General features: G+C 35.9%; 1 protein-coding gene across 2 annotated transcripts in view; it reads right to left on the reverse strand.

Annotated features, from left to right (window-relative positions):
• The window catches only part of Grb14 (growth factor receptor bound protein 14), a 107,577-nt gene that overhangs the window by 13,001 nt on the left and 70,478 nt on the right, over window positions 1-24,098 (reverse strand). For both annotated transcript variants that reach the window (XM_074070975.1, XM_074070976.1), the window contains 5 exons: window positions 10,391-10,512; window positions 8,527-8,601; window positions 5,775-5,912; window positions 3,451-3,561; window positions 3,167-3,262 (listed from right to left, as the gene is read on the reverse strand). In XM_074070975.1, the coding sequence (XP_073927076.1) occupies window positions 3,167-3,262; window positions 3,451-3,561; window positions 5,775-5,912; window positions 8,527-8,601; window positions 10,391-10,512 (542 nt within the window). The remainder of the gene's footprint in view (window positions 1-3,166; window positions 3,263-3,450; window positions 3,562-5,774; window positions 5,913-8,526; window positions 8,602-10,390; window positions 10,513-24,098) is intronic.

The raw sequence follows: 24,098 nt of genomic DNA on the forward strand, positions 1-24,098 counted from the left end.
AATCAGCTGATTTTTGAAATGGGGTATTATCCAGATGGACCCAATGCAAACACAAGGGGCCTTAGACTTGGCCAGGGGAGGCAGAAGAGAGAACCAGGGAGATGGTTCCTGAGGAACTGGCATGATACCGCTGGCTTTGAAGGTAGAGGAATGGCCGCTAGTCAAGGAGGCTGGAAGAACAAGGAAATAGATTCTGCCCTAGAGACTCCACAAAGGAAGGAAGCCCTGAAAACACCTTGGTTTTAACACAATAAACTTATTTTGGACTTGAACCAATAACACATTGTGTTGTTTAAAGCCTACATATGTGGAACTTTGTTACAGCAGTCATAGAAAACTATGATCTTTGAACTAGGAATCTGTGAGTTTCTTCTATTCCTCTCCTCTCCTCTCTTCTTCTCTCCTCTCTTCTTCTTTCCTCTCTTCTCTTCTCCTATTTTCTCCCCTCCCCTCTCTTTTCTCTCCCTCCCTTCCTCCATTTTTATGGCGATAAGAGCAATCTAGAAGCATCAGAAACACTTCAAAACCTCACAACTTTTATACTTCATTAAAACAAACATCACGCTAGCCACTTTAACGGTAGAACATTTAGGAAACAAATCTCTTAAAGAAATAACAAGCTGAAGTGGTCAGGCATCTCTGTAATCTTAACAATTGTGAGGTTGAGGGAGGAGAGTCACAAGTTCAAGGTGAGCCTGGACTACAGAATGAAACCCTATCTCCAAAAAAAGTATCAAAATCACTGTCTGCAAAACAGCAAAAAGAATTTTGCAATTAAATCATAAACTTTAAAACAACACACATATCAAAGGGAAATCTCAAAACACATTCAATTATTTCAAAGTACATAAAAGTGAATGTACAAATTTTTGTTGTGATAGGTAGGTTTTTAATTTTTTAAGTATATTTTTATTATACTGGATGAATTATAAAAAAATATGCCACGTATCTATGGGGGGGAAGAAAGGAAAAGATGAAGGTGGTGAATTCAATTATGATATATTGTAAGAACTTTTGAATAAGTATGACATTGTACCCCCTTGTACAACAATAAAAAATAAAATAGAAAAAATCTAAAGCTTCATTTAAATAATTTAATTTTTTCTCTTCTAATACCACTGTACTTCCCTGAGGCTGACTATATATTTTTTAAGGAAGATAAGTTTTGTCAGGGACATGAAAAAACTGGCACTCTCATATATTGCCAGTGAGAAGGTAAAAAAGTTTCAGGCACTATTTTGACTTTTTGTCAAAAAGTTAAACATAGAATCATCATAAAACCACCAATTTACATATACATGCTAAAAACTGAAAACTCGTAATCAAATATTTGTGTAAAAATTTTCACAATAGCAGTATTTATGTAGTCAAAAGGCAAAAATCTAAATGGCCATCAACAGATGGATGGATAAATTGTTTACCCAAAATATGTATGTATACAATGGAATATTATACAACCATAAAACAGAATGAGGAAGTAATATAAGCTATATCTAGGTGAACTGAAAAATATTATGCTAAATAAATGTCAGCCACAGAAGGTTAAATATTCCATTTATATGAAATATCCAGATAGATAAATTCAGAGATACTGAATGCAAATTGGTGGTTGCCAGGGCCTGAAAGGCACAGTTTAAAGTGGATGGATTTTTTTTTAGAGGTCATGAAAATGTGTTGGAACCAGGAAAAAGTGATGGCTGCACAACATTCTTAATGTCCTAGATGGTGCCGAATTGTTAATTTTAGATTAATTTTACCTCAATTTTAACAATTAAATTACAAAATAAAACCTTCTTTCAAGCCTAGAAGGATAACTAATCTGATTATGATTATTCTTTCCTTCTTTACACTGAGCCTTCTCTTACTAGATATGCCAGCAAACTACTAATTAGAGAACTGGGAACTGTAAATTATAGACATGGTAAGAATGGCAACAGCAGAAGAAAAACAGTGGACCTGAAAAAAATCAAGAAACTTCTCATTAACTAGGAAGTTTTGTGCCTCATGCTTTAGCCTAAGAAAATGGATTCCAGTGAAGATCCCAGGTGCTCTGATTTTCAACTCCAAATGTATCAAAAGGCTAATTTCAGTGCATACTTTGTTAATAATCTGAATATTCCCATGCATGCAATAACAGACTGTATATATAATATACATTGTCTAGAAGTTAGCAACTTTTATTAGTTCCCAGACACAAACTACAAACTTAAGAATATGAGTAAGGCGTGTTTTCATTTCCTCCAGCAGCAATGGGCTGTGACTAATGTTGGACAGATGATTTCTCTGGATTATACTTTGCAACAAAATCTTTTCACAATATTCTGCCCATCGTGATTATCAGTTGTAATACTGGCTGCAGTGCCTTCAAACTGAAGTGGCCGATCACTTTTATAATTATAAATTTAAAGTGGCGTTAAATTTACTCACATACAGGTTTCAAAAATAAGTCTGTGTTTTCAATACATTCTGAAAGACATCAGGTCTGTGTCTGTTCTATATGTACTCACCATTAGAGAGCATTCCTATTCATTTCAAAATGCTCACCAGTGAACTATATTTATGGAAGTTATAATTTCTATTTACTATAAAAGTGTTTTAAAAACATATTCATAGGAAAATGTGTACCATAATTTGAGTTACAGTTACTAAACTAGACAGCAATCTATAAAATCCTTAATAAAACATAAAATGACTTCTTTTAAAAATATCCAGGTAGGCACATTTTAAAATATACATCATGTTGGATTGCTGGCAATAAAATAGAATAGAATACTTCCTCCACACAAACAAAAATGCATGTATAAGGTTATTCCACACTACTTGGCAAATGTTTGCTTTTTAGTTCCAGTTTTTTTTGTTGTTGTTGTTGGTTTTTTTTGGCAGCACTGGGGTTTGAACTCAGGGCCTCACACTTGCTAGGCAGGTGCTCTACCACTTGAGCCACTCCACCAACCCCAAATAAGGTAGTTCCAGGTTTTTTGGGGGATTTTTTTGGCATGCTTTTTAGATTAAAATGAATATATACATTTGGCGGTATATTTCTTCTTTCTCATATAGACACATAGATTCGAAGTGAGTCTTTGCATTTTGAAACACATATGTTTTCAGACTTTTATGATACTCAAAGACAGCATTTAACAGAAATTCATGTCTTCAATGAGATTACCTTAAGCAATCTAATTGCGGTCACCCAGCACGTCCTACTCTGCTCTTCTTCCGCACAGAGCATTTTCAGGTCTCGGGGCCCTCCCGCTTTGTTAGGCTAGAAGGCCACAGCACATTGTTTATCGTTAATGCATATCTTGAAGGTAATACCTGTTGAAATAAAAGCCACTAAAATTCTCCTATATATAAGAGAAGCTCTCCTTTTAAAAGAAATTAAAAGAAACTCAAGCTTACCTAAAAGGCTGAGGCTTGCTTTACTCATCTATCAAAATATTAAGCTTGTACCTTAAAGCAGAATCCATAGTTAGTTGGTGCTCCATGTTTCTTTTTGCCTGCCAGTGCCACATAAATATCACTAGTGCCAAACTCGCTGAAAAACTGCAAATGCCGCGGCTCCTTAAAAAAAAGTGTTTAAAAGGGTACATATTTTTGCAGTATCTCTTTTTGCATTTCTATTATATTATGTAATCTATATCTCAGATAAAAAATATCCCAAACAGAATTTCCATATAATGTCATAAAAACTTTAAAAGGGAAAAAAGTCTTTATATCCTTAAATAACCAGAAACTGCATAAATTTTATTTAAATAGACAAGTGAAAATTTGTTTATAACTTAACTTCCAATAACATATAAGATTTTCTATTTTAAACGTTTTTTCTTTAACCACCATTTCAAAGAATCTGAGACAGAAAAGATAGTAAAGATTAACTGTTGAAATGGTTTTTTTTATCCAGGTTTCAAATAACATTGTTCCACACAAAGGGAAGGTTAGTTTGAGCTTCTGTAGCAGTGTTAAGTAGAAAAAGGAGGAAGAGAAGATGATTCCTGCTACGTTCAGATACAACCATCCCTCAAATCTGTGTGTTTCATAACACAACACAGGAAAGAATGAGACAGGCTATATGACTATCTTGTTCCAGGAAAAAAAAAAAAAAAGAAGCTTATACGGATGTGTTCAGGGAAATTACCTGGCAGTGGAATGTGTCTGATTTTCAAGGCAAAGTAGAATCATGAACAGCTATTTCTTTTGGGGGAAATCCATGAGAATTATAGCTGGTCATGGGAAATCACTGGGTCATTTTATTCTGTGATAGGTTAATAACTTGGAGAAGTGCTTAATTCTGAGGTTGAATATATAATCAAAACTGGCCAAAATGCATTTGTTCTAAAACCTTGCTACTAGTAGTGTGGTCTCAGACCAGCAGAATTCACATCACTTGGGAGCTCCTTAGAAATGCAAAGTCTCTGGGCCCAATCCAGGCCTACAGAATCAATATCTGCAATTTTACAAGATCCCATGTGCACTAAAACTTACGAGAGGTGCTCAAATACACACACACACACCATTCCACAGTACCACAACCCTATCCAAAGCCAAAGAAAATTCACTGTCATTTAGCAGTAGTTACTTCAACTCAAAAATTTCTCTGTATGTTACTGTTCTTAAGGATTTTAATCTAAGGAGTGAGTGTTATTCTTAACTCCATTAGAGAATAAAGCAGAAAACAAAGACAAGAAAAGAAAACTGAAACCCTGCCTAGGCTTTTGGAACAATGGGCAAGGAAGGCAAATGGTATTTCTATCACCATGGCTTTAACAAACTTATTCTTTGATAGCTAATAAAAATGCTTCATTTCTATAAAGATGGAACAAAATTTTTCCTCTCCACAGACACTGTAGAAGTCAATATAACTCAGTTCTTCATCTGGAAGTAAAAGTAGCTGAAGAAACACTGGCCTGTAAGGTGCATGATGATTTTCTTCTCTTTTGTTCCACTACGGCAGACAGATCATACTATAAGGCTACAAGGCCGAGTTGGCCTCATTAACAAACTCTAAGTGTGCATATGTGTATGTAAATAAGGGGATAGAATGGGTACTTAGAGGTTTCCCTATAAATATAACTCACAGCCACATCTCCAAAACTTGTCACAGTGTTTACTAATTCACACATAGCCTTTGCAATTTTATAAAGTTAAATCAACCGAGACCTCATCATAGAAAAAGAGAACAGGAAACAGTCTCCTTGCTGAGTAGAGATGCCATATTAGTCATGAGATAACCTACATATTTTGTATAAAGGTCCTGATATCATTGAAGTCATCTAGTAGTCTCAAAATTTTCTTTGAGAAAATCATTTCCATGTGCAGACTAGAATATAATTTAACTGGAAGAATATAATGTAGTGATATATAGTGAATATTTTATAACATTTTTAACCAAGTCATATGACCAATTTGATCTTGCCTACTTCTGATGATTGGTTGTTATTACATGGGGGTAAAAAGAAAAGGTGTAAACTACATTGGGCCTCAAAGTGTGCTGCCTCAGATATCTTCAGATGAGAAGAAATAAGTGAAGTCAGGGTAGGGAAAATAAGCAATAAGTGTGGTACTTAAGAAAGAGCATACAAATTCCATCAAAGATATATAGGAATATATATGAAATAAAACTGAGTAGTTTTAAGATATATTATGGTAAATGTTTGAGATCTAAAAATAAATTACTAACTCTTGACATCAAATAATAATCAATATAACAAAGTAAAGTGTATTTTAACTTATAGCTAATTCATCATTCATAACACATCACAGATACTTCAACTTACCTTTGATGTACCTTTGGTAGAAAAATATAAACCAGATCTTCTTAGAAGGAAGTAAATTTTTTTCCAGGACTTCTTTCCCTGTTCTTTTGCATGTAAGAAACCATGGATTTCAGGATATGTGCTTGAACTTAGAAACATCTGGAAAAAAAAATTAGTCTCACAGTATTTTGGAAGCAATGATATTGTGGCCTTTTACTAATCAAATATAAACATGTAAAACCAAATACTATCAAGATCATTTATGTATCATTACAGAAACCACATCGCATGTACAATAGGAAAAAAGGCTTTCAAAAATCTGAGGCACATTCCTGATGAAAATGCATTCACAAAATAAACATTGTAAGTGATTGATACTCAAATACCAAAATTGTGTTATTTGAATGTCTTTTTCAAAAGTTGGACATCATCTATAGAGTTAGGTCCTAATACTTTTCATCAAGTTCATTATGTTGTTCTGTACAATCACAATCCTGATTTCAAATGTTAAGCAGGAAGTGGGGGCAAGTTCACCTCCCTGATGAGGGTATATAGCTATGGGTGGACACAGCAGGTTGAGTTGTCTAAAGAGAATTACATCTTCCATCCCATGTGCTCTTTGCAATGTGATTTTGGCATTGAGCCATGATTAGGTAGTCTGCTTCTCTACCCCCTTGAATATGGGTAAGCCTGTCACTGTTTTGATCAGTATAATCTGGTAGAAGTGACACAGTTCTAGACAATCCTAGCCTGATGGCTTTGCATGACTTGACTCTTGGAAGCCAGTTGTCACATAAGAAGTAGGATTGCCCAAGAACATGGTATGTGAGAAGCCCGAAGAAACTGCAGAAGCCCTGGAAGATGAGACACCATGTGGAAATGGACAGAAAGGAGACAGAATACAGAGAACAGCTTATAAGGGAATCCTCAGTTCCCCGCCAGTAGGCCAAAGTACTTCAGAGATGACTCAGCTAGAAAACCGTTCCCAAACCCCTGCTCCTCAAAATTGCTGCCAGAATGTGAGGCAGCCATTAAGATTTGAAAGTTTGTTCCATGGTAAGGATTGACTGAAGCAGTGGGCCTCGGTGATGGTCAGGAAGAGGAAAATGAAAAGGAATAGCTCTATGTGAATACCTGCACTCAGTGTCCTTCATGAGAGGGCAGAAATTTATTAGTTTCTTATTAAAAGAAGAAAACAGAAATTGCTAAGAATAAACAAATACAAAAATGGAAAGACAAATTATTAACTAAAACAATGTAATATATTTTTAAAAGGCTATTCAGGGAAACACTGATAGTAGATATTTACATTTTTAAAGTAAATTACTAAACTTTCTAATGTAATGAGCCACAGATATTAATTAATTGACATGCAAAACAGGCAAGTAGGTTTTTTAGTTTGAGTGCTTTCCAACTTATTAAACCAAACCAATTAAATTTTTAAAAGAGAGTCATAGAGGTCACACTAGAAAAAGCAGAAACCTTTTAAAAAGTGGAAACATTGCCTCAGTGGACAGAAGAGGTCAGGGGCACATGCAGGACTATCTGATTACAAAGTCTATGATTTTTCTTGTTTTTATAACTTAACATTAAAGCAATATAACTAATAATCATATTAAAGGAAGATTTGGAAAAGAGGCAGAGAAGAAACTCCATTCTTCCACAGTGTCACAATACAGGGGTGAAACATTCAGAAAGCTGAGATCAGGGCTCCCAGGGACAGCTGCTGCCATTACCCTAATATTCTGAGGGATGCCACTGTGAAACCCAAAGCATGGAAGCAGCTCATAGAAAATTCTCTTGGGACTAATCATATGCCTAAAATATTTTTATGGACTAAAATAAAATATGCCCTATTAAAAAGCACATCAGAAACAAATCTGTGATAGACCAACCTACTATATTAAAATATTAAAAGCCAGGCTATATTGGAAATATCAAAAGTTGTCCTCAGTAAAGTCCAGAGATTATTAAATAGATTTGGGAATGCTGGGCTTAGCAAAAACAGCAACTGTGAAAAACAACTATAGAGCTTCTGATACCAAGACTACTACTCTATCAAAAATGAAATGAAATAACTGAAATAGTTTATTTATTGTAATGAAATGCTTTAGAAAATGATCATCTCAAACAACTGCCATTTTGGAAGAAATAAGCCCAGGAGATGCAACACTAAGGGGACTTTAATAAGAAAACTCATATTCTTGCTTCAGCTAGGAATATCTTAAAATTATATACAAATATTTCCATTGAGGCTATTATGAATGTTACTGTATGAAATATATTCTGTATTTTTCCTCCATTCATTTAATTGCTAAATATTTTACCACAAATAGGACTGAGGATATTTATTAGGAAAGCTAAGTATCTGCTGGTAAAATGACTATAATTCACTGGAAATTTTTATTTTTCTAAATATATTTTATACTGTCACTGAGCACAACTCTGCAGGTGTCCTTTCATTGTAAACATTTGAATTTTTCCTTAATTTTACTTTTTTATTACTGTACATTGTCACTGTAAACATTTTTAAATGTTTAAATGTTTAAGATCCTTTTGCAAGTGGCCAAAACTTGGAAGAATAATATTTTTAGGGACCTTTATTGACTTAGAGCATTTATTTATTTTTTTTTCTTTTTGATTTTACCTTCAGCGAAAGTTAATCATTCAAGATAAAACATTTCAAAGTACATAAATAACTAAGTAAGAATAATAAATTTCCCTTTATTTTGCTATTACTTATATTATATATTTTAATGAAAATATATTTTACCTGCAAAATTTGTGAGGGAGATATTTCACCATTGGTTTCAGTTGCAAAAGACACCATGTGTTCTGGAAAAAAATACTAACAAAAAGATACAAATTAAATTATTCCTGAACCCATGCTAGAAAAGATTCAGTTATGACCAATACAGTAATCTAAAGCAAATGTTCTTTAAACTAGTGTGCCAAAAATTCATACAAAGTGATTTAGAAAATGCCAGGCCTGAGACTCTACCCTTAGGTGTCTTAATGAATACATGTAAAGCTGTACCCAAAGATTAGCACATACTCTCCAGTGATGCCACGTGGAGAGATCCTGGTGCCTGGACTTACAAAACATTGCCCTCGAGCAGACAATGAACTTGTCCACATCTCTTCCCTAAGTACTGCAACCACTCTACCAGGTACTAGAAGACTATTAAACCCATTTTACAAAAATAAGGCTCATCAAAGTAAAGGACAAAGGCTGTATGTAAGGTCACAGCCCAGAACACAGAATATCCAGGACTCAGTAGGGGAGCTAAAAGTCCAATCCTTTCCACTCACTGTTATCATGAACTTGTTTAATCATAAATTCACCCACGGCAGATTAAAACAGAAATTCCCAGGCCTCATTCTTGGCGTTTCTGATTTCAGGAGATCTGGGCAGGTTTTAATAAGTATTGGGACTCCCCTAAGTAAATCTCATGATCAGACATGTTTGGGAAAATATATTCTACTGTATTTCTTCTAAGGCAGGGTTTTTCAATAGCCATTCTACTAACATTGTGCCTACTATTTCTGTATTGTGGGGAGTTCTCCTATGCATTATGTGGTGTTTAGTAGCAGGCTAGTCCCTACCAACTAGTAGTGGGCCTGCTCATTTTTGGTGTGGTAACCAAAAATGGCTCCAGATACTGTCAAAGCACCCCCAAGGTGAGAGCCATGGGCTCCAGGATCACAAAATGAATGTCTAGCCTTGTTGAAATAAAATAGGAAATGAGCACTAAACCATATTTCTTTAAATTCTTTCCTTAATAAAGATTTGCAACAAGAAAGCACTTTCCCTTCAAATCTAATTTTATTTAATTTTTATTAGAACTCTTATTTTTTGTCAAAGATCATCCCATTATGTTTCTATTAATAAGTTAAAATAAAAGAGAATGTAAGAGGTCTTTCAGGTTTTGAAAATATTCTATTATGGTGTGTATCATATATTTTCCATAAAAGATCACTTCAATCCAATTATCCAAAACTTAGTGTAAAAATGCGCTACAGCTGCAGAAACAAAAACAATTTAAAATAATAAGCCCAGAGGCTATTCTGACTCCTCGAGATCCCTAGTCTTCATTAGAATGTGACACACATTTACTTTCTTTTAAAGAGAACTATAATGAAAGTAGTGTTTACTAGATAATGTCCTGGTCTTTATCTCATTTCTACTTAGCTCAGAAATTACTGCACTGAAAACACAATAATTTGGAGAAGAAAGATTCATGCCAATATTAAATTTCTGGCTAAGCTACAACACTCCCAACAATAACCAATTACTTTAGAAATGATCTCACTTAAATTTTCCAAATTCTATGAAGAATATTAAACAATAATTTTTGGAATATTGATGACCTATAATAATTTATTTCCCAAATGAAACGTACATTTGTTTTGGTTTCCTTACAGTCAAGAAAGAGAATCAATGGCTCCCCTAAACTAGGTGTCCCAGTATTTTAGTTATGACTAATCACTTTTAGAATAAGAAATGTGAGTATAATTTTAAAGGATCAGAATCTTTACCTACGATTTACCAAATAGAACTGTATTGTATTAACGACCCTCTTCATGTAAAATTTAACTGATTAATTTCTATAACTACTCATGGAGATTACACTTACCATTGGATTTTTAAAGAATTCATATTTGGCATAATTTTTTCTAAAGTATAGCTTATTTTCTTCCTCCATTCTCCAGTTAGCTAGCACTTCAACTACCAGCTCATGGTCTTCTATTATTCTTTCTGTAAAGGAAGTTTCAGTGAGTACCCTGACAGATAAATAGACAAACACAAACAAATGTACAACCATACAAATATAGATTATGTATACATCATTATCAAACACAAAACATTTGAACTTAATTCTTAAATAAGACAATTGACACATTTTCTTATCAATTTTGAATTAGTAATGTAAATTTTCATACTAAAGCACTCATCTGAAAACAGAAATTACATAAAATATCACAATGTCCTTTTTGTTAATTCTCAATCTCCTTTTATTAGTATGTAAATTACAATATAAGTTTGATAACAAAACTTACATAAAGACATGAGAGTTATTCTTTCTCCAACTCATCATGGTGCCAAAATAAAAATATTTATTTCAAGTTGAACAATTCACCTCATTAAGAGATGAAGAAATTTTTTTTCTCACTTCCTTTCTATTTATTTATTTATTTATATTATTCATATGTGCATACAAGGCTTGGGTCATTTCTCCCCCCTGCCCCCACCCCCTCCCTTACCACCCACTCTGCCCCCTCCCTCTCCCCTCTACCCCCTCAATACCCAGCAGAAACTATTTTGCCCTTATTTCTAATTTTGTTATAGAAAGTGTATAAGCCATAATAGGAAGGAACAAGGGGTTTTGCTGGTTGAGATAAGGATAGCTATACAGGGAGTTGACTCACATTGATTTCCTGTGCGTGGGTGTTACCTTCTAGGTTAATTCTTTTTGATCTCACCTTTTCTCTAGTTCCTGGTCCCCTTTTCCTATTGGCCTCAGTTGCTTTTAAGGTATCTGCTTTAGTTTCTCTGCATTAAGGGCAACAAATGCTAACTAATTTTTTAGGTGTTTTACCTATCCTCACCCCTCCCTTGTGTGCTAAAGCTTTTATCATGTGCTCAAAGTCCAATCCCATTGTTGTGTTTGCCCTTGATCTAATGTCCACATATGAGGGAGAACATACGATTTCTGGTCTTTTGGGCCAGGCTAACCTCACTCAGAATGATGTTCTCCAATTCCATCCATTTACCAGCAAATGATAACATTTCGTCCTTCTTCATGGCTGCATAAAATTCCATTGTGTATAGATACCACATTTTCTTAATCCATTCGTCAGTGGTGGGGCATCTTGGCTGTTTCCATAACTTGGCTATTGTGAATAGTGCCGCAATAAACATGGGTGTGCAGGTGCCTCTGGAGTAACCTGTGTTACAGTCTTTTGGGTCCCCAAGAGTGGTATTGCTGGATCAAATGGTAGATCAATGTCTAGCTTTTTAAGTAGCCTCCAAATTTTTTTCCAGAGTGGTTGTACTAGTCTACATTCCCACCAACAGTGTAAGAGGGTTCCTTTTTCCCTGCATCCTTGCTAACACCTGTTGTTGGTGTTGTTGCTAATGATGGCTATTCTAACAGGGGTGAGGTGGAATCTTAGTGTGGTTTTAATTTGCATTTCCTTTATTGCTAGAGATGGTGAGCATTTTTTCATGTGTTTTTTGGCCATTTGAATTTCTTCTTTTGAGAAAGTTCTGTTTAGTTCACTTGCCCATTTCTTTATTGGTTCATTAGTTTTGGGAGAATTTAGTTTTTTAAGTTCCCTATATATTCTGGTTATCAGTCCTTTGTCTGATGTGTAGCTGGCAAATATTTTCTCCTACTCTGTGGGTGTTCTCTTCAGTTCAGAGACCATTTCTTTTGATGAACAGAAGCTTTTTAGTTTTATGAGGTCCCATTTATCTAGTCTATCTCTTAGTTGCTGTGCTGCTGGGGTTTTGTTGAGAAAGTTCTTACCTATACCTACTAACTCCAGAGTAGTTCCTACTCTTTCCTGTATCAACTTTAGAGTCTGTGGTCTGATATTAAGATCCTTGATCCATTTTGAGTTAATCTTGGTATAGGGTGATATACATGGGTCTAGTTTCAGTTTTTTGCAGACTGCTAACCAGTTTTCCCAGCAGTTTTTGTTGAAGAGGCTATTTCTCCATCATATATTTTTAGCTCCTTTGTCAAAGACAAGTTGGTTATAGTTGTGTGGCTTCATATCTGGGTCCTCTATTCTGTTCCACTGGTCTTCATGTCTGTTTTTGTGCCAGTACCATGCTGTTTTTATTGTTATTGCTTTGTAATATAGTTTGAACTCAGGTATTGTGACACCTCCTTGCATTGTTCTTTTGACTGAGTATTGCCTTGGCTATTCGTGGCTTCCTGTGTTTCCATATAAATTTCACAGTAGATTTTTCGATAAGAGATGAAGAAATTTTAAAAGATTCAATAAGCATTAAAGATCTGGGAAGTTGAGAAAAAAATTAAAATAAGATGCTTCAAAAGAAAAATTTTAATGCAAGAATTTACTTGCATTAAGTATTTATTTTATTTTATTCAATTAAGAGCTCAATTCCTCAAGGTACTTTATACCTTCAAAACTAATATTAAGGAAAATACATTTTATATTAACAATGAAGAAAGATAATTTAAGGTGGAAAGGCACGGAGAAAAGAAACTTAAATGAGCTAAGCAATGACAACTTTAAAGAGGTAAAATATAACATGAAAATTTTCTATTTTAATAAGAAATTGTGATGATGATGTTTGTAACACTATTAGTCATAATAATCCCAAACTGGAAATACCCAAATGACAATTGATATAAAGAATGAATAAATAGGTCTTAAAAAAGAATGTAATGCATATTTATGACAACCATCCCCAATAAGTGGATGAATTTCAAAAATATAATATTAAATGGAAGACATCATTCACGAATAGGATATATTGCATGATCCCACATTTTTAAGACTCAAAACAGGGAAAATTAATCTATCACTCTAGAAATCAGGGTGATGAAGATATAGGGTGAGTGGAGCATGCAGGGAATAACAGGGAGGTGACCTGGGTGTTGCTTACTCAGGCGCACACAATTACTGAGAAGGCATCTAGCTGTCCATATGTAGTTTGCTCACTTTTTCTGTTTCCTTTTTTCTTTTTTTTGGTGGTGGCACTTGGGTTTGAACTCAGGGCCTTGTGCTTATTATGCAGGCACTCTACCACTTGAGCCACACCCTACATGCCCCGATCCTTTCTTGCTTTAGTTTTTGTTTTTAATAGTGTCCCATTTTTGCCTGGGGCGGGCCTTAGACTTTGATCCTCCTGTAGGTATGCTCCACCATGGCCTGTTTGTTTGCTGAGTTAGGATCTCAGGAACTTTTTGGCAGGGCTACCCTTGAAAGGAGATGAAATTATAGGTGTAAACCACTACACCTAGCCCCATCACTTTTGTTACTATATCTTATTCTGCAATAAAAGGTTGGGGGGAAAAAGAATCACAGGATTATCAATGCAAAAGAGAAAATGGGGAGCAGCCAGTTAAGAAATATGAAAATTCTCTGCATTTTTAGTGTTTCTAGGACCTTTTTGAAAAGTATCTGTGTTTTAGAAATTCAACACTCAGAAGTGATCTGTGACCTACTACCCCCAAACCCTTGAAAGTAAAGTTATACTTAAAACAGAAGCTTATTCATTTGAAAGGAAGTTCTTGAAAGAGGAGTGCTCAATGAATATGGATGAGTTTGAGCTAAGTGTACATCAACACTCTGGATTCTGTTCCTAACTTGGATTGCTCCTTTTCTGTCTCACTGACTGGCTCCCTTCTCTGCCTCTCTTTCCTAAGACTTAGTCATTGACTTTACTCTTTCCTTTCTCTCTCTCTAAATGAATTCATTCTTCTTTTGTTCCATTACATCTGTCAGTTTCCTTGAAGTGAGATCTCTACCTACGATTGTTTTCATACGTGCTACAGTATTAACTATGATATTCTCCACCACCTCAGACACAGTTGTCGAAAACCAAAGTGAATATGGTGGTTCTTCAAACCAGTAAACAGAATTATCATACAGCACAACAATGCCACTTCTGGATATATATCGAAAAGAAGTGAAAGTAGAGATTCAAACAGGTATTTGTACATAAAATATTCACAGTAACAGTATTCAGAACAGCCAAAAGGCATTGCAATGGGCATTGTTTCTCAATTCAATGCCCATCAAGGGATGAACATGCAAAGTGGATAGGCAACCTTAAAAAAGAATGAAGGTCTGACATATGCTATAACATGGATGAACCTTGAAGACATTCTGCTAAGTGAAATAAGACAGACACAAAATACTATGTAATTCTATTTATATAAGGTATTTACAATGATCAAATTCATAGACACAGAAAGTAGAATGGTGGTTGCCGTGGACTTGGGGAAAATGGGGAACTAAGAGTTACTATGAATTGGTATACAGTTTCAGTAAGTTAAGCTAAAACATTGTAGAAATAAATGTTGGTATAGTTTGCACAAAAATATTAATACACGTAATGCCACTGAACTGCATATTTTAAAACTGTTAATCTTGCAAATTTTATGTTATGTGCATTCTACCATAACTTTAAAAGAATACCTGAACAATAAAATAAAGTTATCTTCCTTTTCATATTCCAAACTGCTTTTTCTTCCTAAATTCATTTATCTCTATTACTGTTAGTATCATTTTTACCGCACTCTGTCAAAGAAATTAAAAATTAAAACTCTCACCTTTGCACATTTTTTTTACATCCACTCCAACACCCTTTACTCCTGATAGCCCCAGCTGCCATGTGTTCTTCCTCCAAGTGCGTCTCACAAACCACAGTCATTCCCACTGTCACCACTCCAATTTAGCCCTTCATCTTATAAAGTCTCTTGACTAATCCCCGAACCTCTTGTTTCTTATTCTTCCACTCCAACTTGGACAATGAAAGCAGAAAAAAATCCCCTAAAACATCTGTGCCAATGTGAATCCTGCTCAAAAAGCTTGTCTACTTCTACTTATTCTGAGATAAACGCATGTAGTTTTGTAGTTGTAACTTATTCTTTTATTCATCCATCCAACAAATATTCACTGAAGGCCTGTCATTTGTCAGACATTCCTCTTGGAGCTGGGAATTTTGTTGTAGACAACACAGTAAGAAATAACTAACTACACTGAGCTTTGATTTTAATGAGAAGATATAGACAATAAATAAAATGTTATTCTTAAAAGATGGCAATAAACCCCACAGGAAAAAAAATGCAGCAAGGAAGAGAGAGAACATGCTGAGAGCCTAGGAGAAGGGAGTCCATTTCCAACAGCTTTTCAGGGGAGGGCTCTTTGAGAGGTTAACTTTTGAACGAAGACCAAAGAAGAAGATGGCAGGAGCCAAGTAGACATTTACAGCAGACTAGAAGAAAACCCTTGAGGTGAGAGCATAGCTGGTGCATTTGGAGCCCAGCAAGGAGGTTACTGTGACTAAAGCTGAGTGAGCAAATGGGAGAGTACCAGAAGAGACTTGATGATATGGGTATAGTGTAAAGCCCCGTAGTCCACAATAAAGCATAGGCTTTTCCACCGAGTTAGTACATGAGACAGTACATTGAACACAGAAATAACATGAATTGACATTTTAATTGGATCAAACTCACTGTTGAGTAGAGAAATGATTTGAAAATTGTAAGAATTGAAAATTGTTGAAAGAATGAATACCATTTAGTAGGCTACTGCAATTAACTAGGGGAGAGATTATGTGGCTTAAGCAGGGTAACAGATGATTTGGTTGAAAACATAGGCAGAATCTGGATCCATTTTGAAGGCAGAGCCAACAGAATTTGTTAACAAATTAGGTATGAATGAAAAAGAAGGAGCATTCAAGGAAAACACCAAAGTACTTGGTCTAAACTCTTGGAAAGATTGTGTTACCATTAACAAGCTAGGAAAACTATGAGAAACAACAAGTCAACTACTGAAATCATAGCCTTAGAATTTTATATCCCCAAGAATCCCTGCATGCTGAGTGCAATGTCAAGTTCACAGCATCCCAGTATGGGAAGATGCACTGCAAAGTCAAGATCCTCAGAGGGGAAATAGGGGGAGGGCTAAGAGAAAACCATGATCTTAAGGGGCTTTAAGTTTCAGGCAGTAGGCTCCAAAGGAGCAAGAATTTCTAGGACATGAAGAGAACAGTTGGACTAGAAATCAGACAAATGCCTCACTTGAGACTTAAATGCCCCAACAGTGTTGGAAAGGTGAAGATGGGTCACAGCCTTCAACTATGACCATCTCAAACCTGTAGATGACTCACTGAGAGAACTTGAATTACTTGCCCCAACAAGAGTAGGAGCAATCCAGAGAGCAAACAATAAAATTAAATTCCCTATTATTATAAAGGCAGGAGACTCAGACTTAGAAATTAACTCCAGTTATAGAAATAAAGGAGGCTACAACTCTACATACCTCAAACTGAGGGCTGTTTCACTATGGTGTTGATTTCTTTTAATACCTGAAATAGTTGAATGATGGTCCCAAGGACATCAGGTCCTCATTCCTACAACCTGTAAATGTTACTTTATGTGGCTGGCAAACTCTCTGCACATGTCATTAAATCGAGGATTTGAAGTGGGGAGAAGATCCTAGAGTAACCAGAAAGGCTCTAAATCCAATCAGAAGCATTCTCTGATGAGAAAGACAGAGAGTTGACACCAACAGGAGAGGAAAATGTGATGTGATCATGGAGGAAGAGAATCCAGTGGTCCCACAGCAAGCCATGGAATGCCAGCAGCTGAACAGACACTCCTAGAGCTCCAGAAGGAAACCTCCAGAACTGTGAAAGTACACATTTGTGTTTTTTAGCTCAACAAGTTTGTGGTAATTTGTTGTAGCACCCTGAGAAAAATAATGTAATAATCTACTGAGCAAGTTATATCTCCATTTTGCAGATAGAAACTGAAGTTCAGAATTGCCAGCCTGCCTGGGTTCACTGGAAGCTACCATCTGAGCCCAAGTTGATGGTCTCTCTCCTTCAGGGCACCACTGAGGAACTACATGGAAGTTCCCGTCCAAGGGGCATTTCCTGCTGCCTCTGCTGGGTCTATGCATGTCCTATTCACCCTTTCTATGTCATCTAATATCACTCTTTCATTTTCTTCCACTTTTCATGCTTCACTGTCTCAATTCCTTTTAATTTGAAATGTGTTCAATAAATGCCTGTTAATTGAAAATAATACTGTTTAAAGAGTAAGGAAAATGCCAGTAATGGCAAGGTTTCAAATTATACCAACCTTAACCTGTCATGAAAATAACATGGATCATTTGGTCTATGTTAAAAAATTAAATGCAAAAAGCATTGAAAAAAAATCAAGCTACATTTGAACAGCCATGACAAATGTGTAATATAATAAATAGTGCAATGTGTGTGGGTACCAACTAGTGGAATACAACTGGGGGTGTCACTCAAGTGGCAAAGTGTTTGCCTAGTAAGCAGAAGGCCCTGAGTACAAGAATAGAAAAGAAAGTGGGATCTACTCAAGCATTTTGTTGATTACATACAAATATAAGCCAGAATACCAATCTAGAGAGGTAAAATAAGGAAAAATTTTTTATTCATACTTCTAATAGATGATGGTTCTTTTAAAAATAGTTTAATTTATATTTCTGAATTAGCATACATTAACAATATAAAGGGGTTTGATTATGGTTATTCATACCTGTGAATAGTATACTTTGAAAAAGTTCACCCCTTCCATTATATTCCCAATTCCCCTTTCTGTCCTGTCCCTTTTGCAAACAGTGTTTGGTGGTTTTCACTATGATGTGTGTGTATGTGTGTGTGTGTCTAAAGTGCTCTGATCCTCTTCATCCCTCAGTATCCTTTCCTTTTCCCCACCCTCCCTCTTCCACATGCATGTCCCATTATTATCATCATCCTCATCACCATCATCATTTAGATCTAGGATCCACAAATAAGCAAGAACAAGTGAAATTTGCTTTTTGAGCTTGGCTTATCTCAGTCACCATGATGAGCCCCAGTCCCACCCATTCTCCTGGATTGAGCATTTTTTACCATATAAGGAATAAATTTTTAAAGAAAATTTCACAGAACTATAATACTGAATGTTCAAATAATGTAATTACTGGAATCAGAAAAATATTCTTCTAATATCAAGAAGAAAAGTATCTTCAAAACGGCTATTTAAAAGACTAGAGTGTACATAGGAAACCAAAAGGCATACATTCTATTCCTTCTAAGAAGATTTCTATACTCTCTTGTGAATAATTCAGATAAAATACAGAGAAAGCAATAAAGGGCCAGAGGGTCATATAGAGCTAAAAGTTGTTTTATCTCATACCAGCCTGGTAATGGAGATAACATTTTCTTACTATAGAATCTTATTTTTTAATTTTTATTGTATTAAATATTCTTTTTAAATTTCTGTATCACCTCAATTTTGATACTTTCTTGAATACTATGCCCTATTCTAATTTATGAAGGATTAAGGCTGCAAAAAAACAAACGGGCTGGTTGTGGTAGCACATGCCTGTAATCCCAGTTACTCAGGAGAATCTCAATCTGAAGCCAACCCCAGCAAAAGGTAGTCAGACTCCATCACAAAAACAAGCCAAGCATGATGGTTCAAGCCTGTGATCCCAACTACACAGGAGGCTAGGGAGGAGGATCATAGATCAAGACCAGCCAAAGCAAAAAGTATGAGACCTCATCTGAAATATAACTAAAGTAAAAAGGACTGGAGGCATGGCTCAAGTGGTAGAGAACCTGCCTAGCAAGTCCAAGGCCCTGAGTTCAAACCGCAGTGCGGCCAGAAAAAAAAATTTTTTTAAATAACACCTGGGAGGCATAATTGATTATCAATTAATTACATTGTAGAGAAAAAATAGTATTTGATTTTTAATGTAGATAGCTAACTAAATACAGACTTTTGTTTAGCTTTCTTGAGGAAAGGTCTCACCCTGTAGCTGACCTCAAACTCTCAATTCTCCTATTTTACCTTCCTAGTACCAGTATTACAGTGTGTGCTACTCTACCTGGCAATACAGACCTAAAAAGATAGAAGGTTCACCAGAAAGACACTGAGGTAGGTTACCTTGAAGGGAAAAGGAAAGCATTAAGGGAAGACCATCTTCCTTTTGCCTGAATCTAACAGTAAACTGTCATTGCCAAGAGCTAAGAAAAGCAAAATATTAAGCCAGATAGATGGCTTCCAAGAAAACTTCCCCTTCACTCGCTGCCTTCAGCCCATTATACAAGCAAGCAAATTTTATTCAATTAAGAAATCCATCTAAGAAATTTATATTTTTAAAGCATCAAAAAGAAACATTAATCCTACAACCAGGGGCTCTTTGCTGCAATATCCAAAACCCAGAATTAACTCAGACTCTTTTTGAGTTACCATTTGAGAAAGGACCCCAGGAAATTTTCACATAATTCATCATTATTATTTTAAAGACCTTATTTAAAAATTTTCATAAAATCCATCTAAGACACTATTAAACATATTATTAAAATTTACAGATACATTTTTAATCATTTCATTCCCAAACACATTTCCTACTCCTAACTGCCTAACCAATAATTGATGAAGCCTATTTAAAAAAAAAAAACCTTCCTTAAAGTTATTTTCTAGACATTGGAAAGTGAACTACAAATGTCAAATATTTAGGTAGAAAAATAGGAGAGGAAAGCCATTAAGTTATTTCAAAATAGCAACCAAGAAAGTGGAAAAGGAAATAAAATCTTCAAAAGGAGCTTTTAAAGCTTCTTTAAAACAAAAATGAAAACTTCATACTGTTTTAAGTTTTGTTTTTGTTTCTAACGTATCAGAAAGGTCTATGGTAACAGAAAGGAATATTACCAAATAAAGACAGCCATATGTAATTCTATTTTCTGTTTAATTTTTAGGAACTTTCTCTTTAAAAGAAAAAAGAAAAGAAGAAAGAAAGAAGTTTCTTCTGAAACTGTTGATTTAACTTCAAAGTCTTTTAAAAACCCTCAATCCTCCAAGAATGGAAAGTGCTCACCTGTGACCTTCTGCCTGGATTTCTTGGCTGAATCTACTGAAAGTACAGCAGTAGGGTTCAAATAGAAACCTGAGTCCCTACTCTTCTCATCACTTGATAAGAGAAGAAACAAAAGTGGCTTTTACCTCTAATTCGCCCAGAAAACAATTCTTTGTATACCTTTGTTACAGGAAACTCCAAGAGACAGATGGTTCTTGTACTTCTCTGTGCTGGGCAGAAACTACATACATTTTGTCAATCTTATTTTCAGATAAAAATGAACTGCCTCTGACCAAGCAAAACAAAAACTGGAGAAGCAAAGAATAATACAGGGCTCAATTTCTAAAAGGTTCTTTAACCTAAGAATACTACTTAATACCACCAGGATCCCCCAGAAAATTGCAATTGCCAGATACAACTCCCCTAGTGCAGTAACAGGAAAATTGTGACACTTCAGCTTGATGACTATAAAGGCCTTGTAGTTCATTCTTCAGCAAATCCAGTCTTGGTGTTAGCTCATTCCTAACCATGGCAACTTTATTGAGAGGAAGTCTTATTTTCCCACAAAATGCTTGCATGTAAGATACCTCCAGCTGACTGGGTAAATATCACAAGTGCATATAAACAGCTTCCTCAAATTGCAAGTTCCCAAGCACATCTTTTAAGGACAGAGGCAATTTGCATCCAGGCATGGCATGTGATTTCTTTGGTCTCTGCTCTAAGACACTTCCTTCTATATACTTTGTAAGTCATCCTTTGAATTTCTTTGACACTTGGTTACTAAGTGTCTGCTCTCAAAAAGGACATTAGTGATTGCTCTCTTGCTAAATAAAGTCTTTCAACAGCTTCCCTGTTGTCTTAGGACATAGTCTCAGCTCTTTAACATTTTTAAAACATGATTACTATTAAGACAGCTGTGGAAAAGGTTAAGCAGCAAAGAAGATGGGTATTTGGCCCAACTTGGGGCTTCAGGAAGATATCTTTAAAAATCTGTTTTAAAATTATGTTTACTTCTTTTTGCTAATTACTAAAATGATACATTTCCATTAGAGAAAATGTTACAGAGCACTGATAATTACAATTCATCTTTAAACATATTGATAAAGAATACGCTCTCAGTATATTCCCCTACTGTCTTCTCTGGGCTTCATGAAAGTATGTATGTATATATTTCATAAAATTTACAAAATACTATATACGTTGACACACTGCTCTTCAGTCATCATTAGAATCTTACACTTGTCCACATCTATCTTTAAAGGAAGAACTTAAAAACCATGACCAAAAACTGTATGACCCAAAACACTGTATCTTATGGATATACCATAATTTATAATAATCTCCTACTATACCATTATGCTTGACATTTCTAATTAGTTCATCTGCTTTGAACAACCCTATACCTAATTTGCTAACACTCTCAGTGCCTCCCTGTTGTTTCAGGATCTGCAGTTTCCCCAGCTTGCATGAGCAGAGGAGGTGCCAGTGAGTATCCTGCCCATCTCAAGGAGCAGCTTCGGATCAGTAGTGTGTGCTCCTGGGGATGGGCATGTGGAAGAGGCAGTCTGCTTTCATACAGGAAGGGTGTCTCTACCATACAACACTGAGAATGGGGTGCCTCCTATAACTTTTCTCTCTCAGCCCTCTCCAGATTGTGGCATTAGGTAAGCTGCCAGTCTGGACAGCTGAAGGTATTCATCTTACCTTGTTTTATAGGTATTTCTAAAAATGGCTAAAATAACTGCAAAGCAGTTAGTCCACTAAGGATGGGTAGGAAGGGCTGGAGATAGAGCTGAAGGTACAGTACTTGCCTAGCATGCACAAAGGCCTGGGTTCAATACCCAGCACTGTCATGAGAAGGATTCCTGAGAATCTTAAAAGCAAGAGCATGGAGAGTGAGCAGAGACCTTAGTGCCTGCAGGCAGTTAGTTCTCTAATGCAGAAACTGTGAGGATGAGGGGTGAGAGCCAGATGCAGACACGGGAAGAGCAGTCAGGTCTCAAGGTACTATAAGCCCCCAAAAGAACCTTGGGTAGCAAATGCACTGACAGTAAGGTTTGCATTCAGATGGATAACCTTGGTACCCTAGAGGCAGAGGACCAACTGCCAAGCTAACAAAATACTCAAGAGCAAGATGGCGGTATCTGCTCTCAGGCAGCTGAGCTGATGGGACTGCCTCAAAGGAAAAATCAGCAGCATCAGGAGGCATCTTTACTTATGGGCATTTCCCCTCTTCACTGGTTAAACATTTTCCATTTCTGGCCTATGTGTGCCAACAGGGCAGCACATCTCCTCCAAGTTCAGGAAGGCAGGGCCCATGATTCTCTGTACAGAAAGCATCAGGGTCCTGCATGTCCTGAGGATGTCACAATTTTTTTCTGCTGGTGATAAGGGTGGTGAAAATTCTAAAAGCTGGTTAAGTTGTAAACAGCACAGAAAGTACAACTACATATTAGCTCTAAACAACAAGAAAAACACTATGACCCTTGTGTTTAAAAAATGAAAATACAGAAGCAGCTCCAAAGCAAGCAGCAGTGAACTACTCCCCCAACCCCCTGCTCCATGACTGCTCTGTCTTCAAAGATCATGTGGATTGGGCTGCACACACAAACATGGTTTCATTAAAAGCCTCCAGTCATTCATTTTGCTTATTCAAGCCACTCCACAACAATATTCACAATGGAAATCTCAGCTATTTCCTAGCAATGATACTAAAATACAATGAATTCCTCTCCCTGAAAGAGTCTATACATATGTGCTTGAGGCACTGTGTTAATTGCCACATGCTTTGTACCATGGCTTCAATCAGGAATCAAAATGGGAGTAAGACAAACACAGATCCCATTAAGTTCCAAAGGAGTTTAAGCTAAGGTCCTCTGTAAAGTGTAAAAGCGAGGGCTCTATTTGGGGAACGACAGTGACATCCAGTGGCTGTAAGGAGAAGCACACCAGTTACAAAACCGTTTAATTTATCCTGAAAGAAGGGGAATATTTGTTGACGCAGTGACATTTTAAATTTAATGTCTATAAAATTGTGCGTAAAACTAGAAGCATATCATCATATATAACATTACAACCCACAATCATGCAATTCCGAGAATCATCACAAAATCAGGATATTAAGCTACTTTTAAATGATTTACTGTTAAAATTCTTAGCAGTATACAACTAATAATTTGGGGTAGAGGACATGAAGCATGGAGATGGTATTCAAAGTTCTAAACTTAGTATTACTGTTCCTCTTGTACACGAATTCAGTAACAGGCAGTTTCCAGCATTATCCTCTTGCTCTGGCAAAATAAGTATCTGGCTTTGCTAAAAAATGAACCAGGTTGGCTCAGTTTGATCATAAGGACCTCAATACCACCTGGGTAAGGAAGGTTTATCTGAAAATATGCTTGGGGATTCAAAATTTAAATTATAGCATGCCTGAGAGGCAGAGACGTACAGTAAATCAGAGACAAACCAACCACTGATCCTAAGAACATTTGCTTGACCTGTTGTTGTAAGAAGAAAACAACCTGCTTAAGTAGAAAATACACAGAATCTGACAGTACCTCTCCATGCAATGTTTGACCCTAGATGAGATATTTCATCACTGAGTCTTTGTACTGCTGCATTTAAAATGGATACTAAAATACATACCTTATTATGTACATGAACAGGAGCTATCAAATGTGCATTCCTATTACAAAATGCTGATAAGATAGAAGTTTCCTTTGCCACAGAAAATGTCACTCTGAAAATAGACTGAAG

This window comes from Castor canadensis, chromosome 4 (genome assembly GCF_047511655.1).
Source record: "Castor canadensis chromosome 4, mCasCan1.hap1v2, whole genome shotgun sequence".
Lineage (NCBI taxonomy): Eukaryota > Metazoa > Chordata > Mammalia > Rodentia > Castoridae > Castor > Castor canadensis.